The sequence below is a fragment of the Octopus bimaculoides genome, chromosome 2 (genome assembly GCF_046866305.1).
Source record: "Octopus bimaculoides isolate indiv1 chromosome 2, ASM4686630v1, whole genome shotgun sequence".
Classification (NCBI taxonomy): domain Eukaryota; kingdom Metazoa; phylum Mollusca; class Cephalopoda; order Octopoda; family Octopodidae; genus Octopus; species Octopus bimaculoides.
In genome coordinates this window covers 274,883-285,730 of record NC_142929.1, presented here as the reverse complement: position 1 = coordinate 285,730, position 10,848 = coordinate 274,883, and the positions used below count along the sequence as shown (strand labels likewise).

General features: G+C 37.9%; 1 protein-coding gene across 5 annotated transcripts in view; it reads left to right on the top strand.

Moving 5' to 3' along the window:
- The first annotated feature begins 1,741 nt into the window (after positions 1-1,741).
- Positions 1,742-10,848, top strand: part of LOC106870748 (tudor domain-containing protein 1) — a 61,813-nt gene continuing 52,706 nt past the window's right edge. For 2 of the 5 annotated variants that reach the window (XM_014916941.3, XM_014916939.3), the window contains exons 1-3: positions 1,752-1,886; positions 4,690-4,720; positions 5,611-5,718. In XM_014916941.3, coding sequence (XP_014772427.1) covers positions 4,710-4,720; positions 5,611-5,718 — 119 coding nt within the window. In that variant the 5' untranslated portion in view covers positions 1,752-1,886; positions 4,690-4,709. Of the gene's footprint in view, positions 1,887-4,689; positions 4,721-5,610; positions 5,719-10,848 lie in introns of all 5 variants that reach the window. The other 3 variants (XM_089340030.1, XM_089340023.1, XM_014916940.3) reach the window with 2 other exon arrangements.

Genomic DNA, 10,848 nt, shown 5'->3' with positions numbered 1-10,848 from the left:
GGCTGGCAGTATATACTATACTTTTACACTGAAGAAAAAAGAAAAGAAATCCAGCTTCTGTGAATGTCTGACACACAGAGTGGGATTTGGGGGAAATGGTTTCAGTTTATAATCACTAAAAAGCAGAAAATTATCAAAAACAATCAGCCTTAAAAATTGAAATATTAAAAGAAATGTTTTTCAGAACCATAACATCCATTTAAAAAAAATGTAGAATGACACCAGACAAAATAAAATTAATTTTCTGTTTTTAAAATCATCATCATTACTTAGTGTCTGTTTTTGATGCTAGTATGAGTTTTACTGGAACTGGTGGCAAGGTTTTTAAAGCTGGAAGCCCTTCCAAATGCCAACCACTTTACAGTGTAGACTGGATGCTTTTTAAGTGGGGCCAGCACTGCCAGGGTCACCAAGTAACCTGCGAAACAGAAATCTTTTGAGAGGAGAGTGAGTATTGGAGGAGGTGATCTTGTGTCAGAGGATGAAAGGTTGTAGTGAGACAGAGAGAGACAGAAACAAGTGTCTTGCTGTGGAGGAGGTACAAAGTTATCTGGCCGGAGAGAGAGAGAGAGAGAGAGAGAGAGAGAGAGAGAGATAGAGAGAGAGAGAGAGAGAGAGAGAGAGAGAGAGAGAGAGAGAGAGAGAGAGAGAGATCAGGAATGAGGACAGAAACAGGTGTGCTGCCACAAAGGAGATACATTGTTATCCAACCTAAGGGAAGAGCAGAGAGAGAGAGAGAGAGAGAGAGAGAGAGAGAGAGAGAGAGAGAGAGAGAGAGAGAGAGAGACATCAGGATAGAGATGGTGGCAAAGTGCTGAGCACATTGACAAGAGGCAGGGATCAGATTATAAATGGGATGATCGAGTATAGGCAGAGAGAGATATATAGATGGTGGCAAGTGCCAGGGCATACCGTTGAGGTCTAAAGGTCATAATATAAGTGGCTGAATATTGCCAAAGATGCACGATTAGTGAGTAGTGAAAACTTGGGCATATTAGAAGTGGGGGAAGGGCTACTGGATAGCAACGATGCAGAGAAACAGGGCTGTGAGGACAGGATTGGGGAGTGGGTGGTAGGCAGGAATGTGAGGAAGAGATGTAGTTTGGTTAGGGTTAGGGTTAGGGTGTGTGGTGGTCAAGAGGATTCTGAAAAAACCCTGACAAAGATTTGAAGGGTTAGGGTTTCAATTTTAAAGTACTAGAACGATGCAGCAAAGCATCGTTTCTTTTCCCGATTGTCATCTTGCAACTGTTGCGGGTGATAGTAGTGGTTGTAATGTTGAAATTCTTGAGTCTTGGAGGGATGTACCTAAAAGGTGTTACAAACCTATGTTTTGAATTATATAAGAATTTACAAAAGCAATGTAGAAAGAGTTATCAGAAATAACAACTATTCAAATACTGTGTTAATTTATACAGTCTTGATTAACAATAGTAATATTTAATCCAGTGGTTATCTGATTATTAAAGCTACTTTTTCCCAAATTGTCTCATTTTTATTATTTCAATGCTTTCCTTTCTTTTCCATTTTTATAGCTGCATCCCATCCATTGGATTATTATTTTATATTAAGCTGCTAACAAATTTGAAAACATATTGATTTAGAGAATAAATAATTTTCATAAGAAAATGGCATTTAAAAAAAATTCTAAATTAAAGGGAACATAATAATCTCCCTTGAACGCTCAAAAGCGTGTTTTAGTTATTTTCATAACGACAGATTTGATTGGATGAAAATAAACACTTATTCCTATTGGCTAATTCCATCTACTCCTATGAATGTTCCTCTCTTCAGTTTCTGTTGATGTCTTCCTCTCATCTTCTCGCCCAACTTTCATTTCTTTGCTAACATTTCTCTTTTTCCTTGCACTTCCTGCTATTTTCCAGGTAAGCGTCCAGATTTATCGCATGCACTCATTTGTTCATTTTTTATTATTAATCCCCATTTGTCTCTCTGTCTTTACACTGAACAATAATGGTTAGAAATAGTAATGTTTTTAATGATTGTCCAAACCAGAAATTATGTAGACGAAGGGAGCACGGTCGCTTTTACCATCGCCACTTGGCGGCCCTGATAATTGTCGATTTTAACGACAAGGTCCCTCCCCATTTCGAGAAATAATTGGTCTTTTTAAGTTCAAATTTACCTGGAACTGATATTTACAAATATCTCTTCGAATAAAGTATTAAAAAAAAAAGTGAAAGTGTTAAAAGTTTACAACGCATATTGGTCGTTTGAAAAACAAGGATCTGCAAGATGAACTTCTGGCAGGGGGGCGATTCGAGAGTGGGGACGGACTACTGCATCATTTATGATGGCTATGTGGCTAAAAAGCAAAAATATTTTTAGTTGTCGTTTAGCAACATTCTTACACATTGTTACAGTTCTCGAATAGTTATTTTCGTCATTCCATTAAATTTTGCTTTCAGTTTCTCACCACACACACACACACCTGTATGTGGAAGAAATGATGCGCCAAATGTGATGTGAACTCTTAAATGCAACTTAATAGAAAAAAAAAAACCCCGAAAATCTTTAACGAGTATCTTTATATTTATATATTTTTTAATGAAATGTTTTCCACAAGAATCGAAGTCGACGTAGAAAGAATTTATAACAATTGGTCATTCAATCCGACTTTGAATTAATTATTATAAATTACCTGCAAAAACATTGTTTAATCACTTTTAAGTAATTTAAAAATTTAATTTAAAACTTTTTATTTCTGAAATCTAAAGCAGAGTTAATATAGTTTTTATGGTTTAAAGAAAATCCATTTTTTGTCCCTGCAACAACACGTGTTTCACTTGAGAAATAATCCCCCACATTTTATTTTAGGAGGAATAATAGAAAAGTTTAACCATTACTTATTTTCTCTTTAGTATTTTAGCCTAATCTACATCTCAATTTCTGTGGAATTGCAAGAATAATCCTTAACTAATCCTGATATCGGCGGCGATCCTTCTTAGTGGCCAAACTCAGTTTAATTAAATGCAGCTTTTGTATTATTTTGACTGAGAAAATTTTTAAAAATTGATTTTTAGTTGTTGAAAACAATAATTGGTAATCGCACGGATTTTATTATTTTGCTTGAAACATGGGGAAAAACATTTTTGAAAATTATTCTTGTTGAAAAAACTTCGAAGAAAGACGAAGGCACCCCCGGTGTTAAGGGTCAGGCCGAAAACTGGTGGCGTGCGTATCCTTCTTTACCTCCGCTCGAAGATGTATCCCAAAACTCTAACCATTAGGATTTCATCCTGTTTGGGAAGAGGGGCCAGGATCTCGTCTAACAGTTCTATCATCTCCATGCCCTTAGCTTCCTTAATCGGGGTTTGTTGTGGCAATGTTTCGGACCATGTCTATTTTGTCCCTTCCATCTGGGATATATAGAGACATACCTACTCATGTGTGCCCCCCCCCCCCCAACCAATTTTGTTTCCCCATAACTCAGAAAAATGAAATTTTCTAGAGATACACTTCAGATGTTGTAGATTCTGATTATATCAGAATTGTGAAAAAAGAAAAGAAAAATTGTCTACATGTGGGAAGAGGAATTTAGAAAAATTCACACAAATTGGCTTTGTTTTCTCATAACTAACAAAAATGGGGGTTTTTTTTTTGTTTTGAAATTTTCTACGAATACCTTTCAGAGTGTGTAAATTACGATTATATCGGGATTTAATGTGAAAAGAAAAATAGCGCACACACTCACTGACAACACAATCTTTGGAAATTTCATTTTTTCATATTAAATTCCGATTTACTCGTAATCTCCACACTCTGAAAGGTGTTTTAGAGTAAATTTCTTTGGAAATTATCCATTTTTTCTGAAAGTTAGGAGGTAAGAGCCGTCTCGCGTGGGGTTTTCGAAACTCCTCACCTCACTTTTGTTGGTCGACACTTGTCCAAGTTAACTCCCCACCCAGTCGGATAACTGTGTGTGTGTGTGTGTATGTATATATATATATATATATATATATATATATATATATATATATATATATATATATATATATATGTGTGTGTGTGTTGTGTATACCCTGTGACTGAAACAGCTTTGATTATCAATCTAACCAGAGACTAAATAATGACAAACTTGGAAGTTCGTAGTCCTAATTACCATGATTTATTTTTTGAAAATCACACTAGTGCCTAGCTTCCTTAATTCTAATTTGGGGCCATTGTTAACCCCAGCTGCTGCATTCAAGACATCCTATATGTTTGACAAGAATGTGTGCTGGACTCCATAAAAACCATTGTTAGCTGCTCTGCAAATGTATCGAAACTTGCCACAAGCTCCACTCACCTCTTCGCTACGTCGCTTATCTTTGATCCCACCACTGCTGCATACGCTGACAGCTTTTTCTGTTCCCTTTGCAAGTAACTCTGTTATTCCTTACGTTTGAAATTGATGAACAATTTTTTTTTTTAATAAATCAATGTCTTAACAAAATATAAAAAAAGAGAAGCATCCTGAATTGAATTGATTGGTAGGAAATCATTTTTAATGTTATTTTGTTGAAATTTCAATTTTGGTGAAGAACTAGAAAGCAAGATTTTTTTTCCTTTTTTCGTAATATTGGTTTAACAGTTTTAATCTGAAAAACATGGGGGTAGGTATAAAGTCTAGAAATTTTATTTTTCATTTATAAACTATAAAAATTTGTGATAATTTTCTTTTTTCAGGCAAAACGAAATTTTGAAATATGTCTAACAGGTAAGATTTCAAAATCTTTGCAAAAAAAACCAACAAAAAACAGAACTTTATGGTTATTCAACTTACCGGAACTAGCAGCCAAAATCTTCATATAATATTTGACAATTTTAAAAGAAAGACTGAAATGTAGAGTATAGTTGAGATTTTATACCTGTCTGGATGTGGAATTATTATAATCATCATTTAACGTCTGCCTTCCATACTAGCATGAGTTGGATGATTTGACAGGAGCTGGGAAGCCAGAGGACTGCACCAAGCTCCACTGTCTACTTTGGCATGATTTTTTACAGCTGGGTGCCCTTCCTAAAACCAACTGCTTTACAGAAAGGAATATGTTACCATATTGCCTAGTATATTCTTCCTGAATTAAACACACTAAGACGTGACTTGAGAGATTTGGCTACTATTTCCAACAGGTTGAATGACCCTGCAGAAGTTCCCTTATTTAACAGCAAATCAGCTGACATCCTTTGCAATTTCTATCTGTCAAAACATTCTCTTTGTTGATATGTGGCAGTGTGAAGTGTGAGTAGAGTGTGGGAGGTTGTGAAAGGAAGAGCTTTAGTTAAATATATATTATTATTACTTACATTAGCATCATTATAACAAAGGTGTGTGTGGTTTCATGACACCAAAAATTGCAACCATTGAATGGGACCTGAAACTAGGAATTAATGTTATGAAAAACTCTAGCTCTAAATTTCACTCAGTTAATTGTAAACTGCTACCAAACTTATTGTAAAGTACAAGTGCAACTTGTTTTGTGCATCAAGCATTTGAGACCAGCAATGTTTGTGTGTCTTGCTCGCAGCCCCTGATCATATCAGTTGTTTAGCATCTTGATTTTAGCTATTGTTCCCATTGTAATGTTCGGGTTGTTTGTTTTCTAGCGCCTCCTTTGATGTAAATGAGTGGAATCCTTTAAAAGAAGCTTATGATAATACAGAGTTCAATAGTTATGACTGCGGACCAGGCAAATATCTTACTATGGGTGAAAGGTAAATTTCTTTTTCCTTTATTGATATCTGGAAATTTTCAAGTAAGTTGTGTGGAATTTAAGGTGCTAGACTGCTGTTGTGATCTGTTCCAATTTCATCCAGCCATTGTTTTCTTCCAGGTCATCATCTGCTGGTTATGTCACTTAGTCTCCTCAAATATTCTTAATCTTCAATAAATTGAGCCAATGAAGGAATTTATTTGCTTGCCCCTACTAGAAATAGCAACTAGATCTCCCATAGGTCACACCTTACTATCTTAAAAAAGTCACTGATTCATTTCTAGATGATACTATTCCTGAAGGTACACGGTGCAGTAAATGATCTGACAAATTTGTAGTTTTAATGAGAGCAAAGTAAAGAATGAAAAATGTGTCATTTTCCAAATGTACATAGAACACCATTTTGTCTCCTTTGGTATTAAAAATTAAATCAGTCCACATAGTTGGTGTTCACGAAAGTTGTCCATAACATGATGGGTCATGTGGAATGGCAGCAATTTCTTGACGAATGGCATCTTAATTGTTCAATAAATATCAAGGGCAATGAGTGTATACCTTTGATTTCAGGTATTCCCACAGGAAAAAAATCACACGGTGATCAGGCGGTTGAACCAATATCACCATGCAATGAGATTAAATGAGCAGGGAACATCTTCAAAATCCCCATTGCACATTGAGAAGTGTGGGCTGGTACCCCATCCTGTTGAAACCAAACATTGTCCCTTGTCATCAAGTTCATTCAGTTTGGGTTTCAGAAAAGCCTCTAGCATCACACAATATCGATCAGGGTTCACGGTCACTGTAACATTGTCCCCTGAGAAGGAGTACGAACCCCAAATGCCGAATTCTGCTACCACACACCATACAGTCACTTGGGGACAATGCAAGGGGCTTTTGTGCAACTCCCAAAGGTTGTTCTCAGCCTGCTATTGGAAGTTTTGCTTATTCATGCTGCCACACGGTTGAAAATGGTCCTTGTCACTGAACAACATGAGAGCTGCATGGGGAACACGTTGAATTTCCAAACACAATGCTCTGCTAGTTTCAAAGTCTCTTTCGCTGAGTTCTTGTGCCAAAACCATTTTGTATGGATGCACTTGCATTACCTTGTGAAGAATTCTTTGCAAACTTCTATTGGAAAGCCTAAGAGCAGCGGCGTGTTTCCGTGCAGAATATTGTGGAGAACGTCAGCTCTTACTGCTGCCTTGTTTCCCAGAGTTTTGGCGGTCCCAGGTTGGCCAGTCAGTTCTCATTTCAAAGCTGATCCACTAGCTCTGAAGTTGGTAATCCATAACAAAATTGGGTTTCGAGTAGGTACAGGATCATGTTTTCAAGTCTAAAATGCACACAGAGCGCTCTTTGTGTTGCAGTTACGGATTTGTTGTTTTTGATAAACATTTTCACATTGAAAGCATGATACCTTCCCGTCCAATTCATGTTGACAACTAAAAACAAAATATCCCAAATGGTACCAATTGAAACAAAATGGTATTATATGTACATTTCGAAAATAAACATCGTTCTTTACTCTATTTTTATGAAACCTACAAATGTGTCGGATCATTTTGCTGCACCCTGTAGTTCTTAACATTATGATCTTCTAAAGTTTATCTAACCCACCCCAAAAATGCTGTTTTACATTTACCTGTTAAATATTTTGGAAGAAAAACCTTGTGAAATTAAAGCACAAAAATGTGTATCTCTCTGTATATATATATATAACTATATACACGCACACACACACACACACACACACATCTATATATATATAAATATATACACATGCACATCTATATATATATCTATCCTTTTGTTTAACATCTTTTTTCCATAATGACATGGATTAGGCAGTTTGCGAGAAGCCAGTGAGCTACAAGGCATTGGCTTAGTTTCAACTGCTGGACACCCTCCTAACACCAACTACTTCAGTGTATTGAGTGCTTTTCTTTATGTAGCACAAGAGAGGTCACCAAGACCCCTTAACTGGGGTGGGGCATGGTATTGTGGGAGATAGCTTTTTACTGGGGGATAGAAGCGGGTGTCTTGCACAGCTGGGTATCCGAGTTGGTAAAGGAGAGAAGATGGTGAAAAGGTGTCGTGGCATTATCCTCAAATTACAGAAAGGTGAACATTAGAGAGGAGTGTGGAGGAGGAGGAGGATTGGACAGAGTGAATGGGTTGGCAAGGTTTGTAAGATGGAGGTGAATAGGAAACCTGAGTAGAGATGTGGTAAATGGTGAATATCAATTTGAAGGGGGAAGGAAATAGGACTGGGTAAGGGAGGTGATGTGGTGGGATGGGTAGTGTGCAAGAGATGTTCCGTATCAGGGCCAAAATCATGGGTACATAGGGAGATGAAAGTAAGTAGTGGGGCTACAATTATCAGAATGAAAGGGTATGTAAGAGTGGAGGTGAAAGGGGAATTAATGATGTTAAGGGATGTTATGCAAGAAACAAAGTGATTCCAGAGAAAAGAGAGTGATAGTATAAAACTGTGGGGGGGGGGGTGAAATATGTTCTGTTTCATTCATATAATCACAGAAAGTAAATGAATTGTACTGTGATCAGGAATTGGAGTTGGGGAAGACACATCAGGGACCGATTGGGTCAGGGGTGTAGACACTTTTTTTTTTAGGGTTCTTCTTGAGCATAGCAAATTGCTGAACATTCCCATCTTTTGTCATCTCCTCCATGACACTCAACATCTGGAAGTTATTCTTCACTATTTTGTCCCCTGTCTACATAAGTCTCCCTCTTTAAGTTCCACCCACATTTTGTAATCAACACTCTGTTATGCAGCTGTCCTCGTCAGCATTACCTGTCTCACACAAGGCCTACTTTCTCTGTTAACCTTTCTGTGATTCAACTACATTGCATGGAATGTTTACCAACATCTCTATTGTACATAACAACCACTAATACCATTCCCCTGAAGGTATTCGTGGTTTGTCTTCTGCTTACTCGAACTTTGGCTTTTAAGTTAACCATAAGCTCTTTTTTTATCAGGTGTTGCTTTCACACCTGGAATTTCTTTTCTGATTCTACTACAGATTCTGCTATAAGAAGAAGGTCATTAGTATATAGTAGGACTGCTGGTCAGAAATTCCTGTTACGACCTGGTGGACTATGACAAGTAAATTCCTACCTGCAACACTAAATTTGTTGCTGTAGTCATTGCCGGCTTTTACCTTACTGATAGTGCCTATGTACTTGGCTTGGATGGCTCTGACAAGCCATTCATCTAGCTCTAGCTTCTGCAGTGACCACAGTCGAGGGAGCAAGATAGCCTGTCAAAGACATTCTCCATGTCAAGTGTAGTGATTCATTTTTGGCTAAATACTTCTGTAGTTTCTTTACTTAGAAAGTGAGCATCAGCAGTGCTTTTACATGTTACAAAACCAAACTGTATCTCATCTAGGCCAACTCTCTTAATTGAGCTATGATACTGCTGTTACATATAATAGCTGGTCCCTCTGTTGAGTTCTCATTAGGAAGGCTCTTCTCCCATGCACTCTTTACATTTAGTAGCCTCTCCTAGTTCCACTTCCATGCTTCTTTTCAGAATCATTCAGTGCAAGCCTACCATTATCCATCCATCCACACGCGTCTCTCCTCCAATATCATGATTATTTCACTGACACACTGTCTTGCCATACCTCATTGACAGACCTTTTCTGTTTCTTCCCTTGTTAGATAAACCTGTTGCCTGGCTTCTCTTCTAGCTATCTGCTATATTTCAATATATTTCAATGCTAACTCCATTTCCCCATTGCATCACTTTTGGTTTGGCTGGAAATTTGGTCTGTTGTCTGCAGTACACTGTTCTATGTGAACATGTTTTCCTGTGTGTTATAAGTCTCTATCTCCTTGTCACTGTCATGTCCTCCATTAGAAGTCTATGCTTAAGTATCCCAAAGCACACTCTGATTACCTAAATCACCTTATCTACTCATTTATCAGTCCAAAGTATACTCACACCCTCCACCTCATTACATCTATTGACCCAGAAGAATTTAGATCTTTTCTTCGCCGGTGATGTGGCCAATCCCTTCATGGTATTGTTGGACAGAAGGCTTAAGGAACGCCTGACACAGAACTCCATACTCGTGAATATGTACTCTCGATATGTTGATGATATCAACTTAGTGGTAAAGACACCCCCACAAGAGAGTACTCTTGAAATAGAAATAGAAACTAAGACTATGGAGAGCATCCAGCAAATAGCTAACTCCATCCTCCAGAGTATTAAAGTTACGATAGACTACCCCAATAAACACCCTAACCATAGATTACCTGTATTAGATACTGAACTCTGGCCAGAAACTAAGAATAATAAAACCAGAATCCTCCATTCACACTATACAAAACCTATGGCCTCCAAATACCTGATCCACCGGAACTCGGCTATTGCGGACAATGCCAAATTCAACATATTGATGGCAGACCTCGTCAGAGTAATGCGAAATGTCTCCTGCATGTGCGACCCTACAGAATTAAAGAGACATATACAACATTTCGTCCACCGCATGCAGTTCTCAGGTTACAGCCATAAAGAAAGGATCAGGGTATACAAAGGAGCTATGAAGAAGTTTGAAACAATCAAACGCAACGATATAATGGGGTTTGCCCACTCTATAAGAGCAAATCATGGAACACCATAGAAAGGACTAAGAAGAAAATAGGGAAGGCCAGCTCATGGTATGATAGCCACAAATACCAGAGCGTCATGTTCGTCGACACCACCCCTAGAGGCGAACTGGCGTACCGCTTTAGAAGGGCCCTAGACAAACTTAAGCTAAGAATTAAGGTTGTTGAAAGGCCAGGCAACCCTATTAAATCCCTTATCAGTAGAGCATACCCTTTTAGTAGAACCCCCTGCACTGATAGGAACTGTACCGTATGTAGATTTAGCCCATAAACGAACTGTAAAACCAGAAATGTAGTCTATAGTATAAGATGTACAGAGGGACGATGCAGTAACAAGACGACATATGTAGGCGAAACAGCAAGGAGCATAGGGGAGCGGGCAAATGAACATTGGAGGGAACTTAAGGAAGGGAAGAGCTCATCAGTTCTGTACCAGCACGCTGAGCAAGAACATGGAGGCTCACTCAACAACAGAAATTAAAAT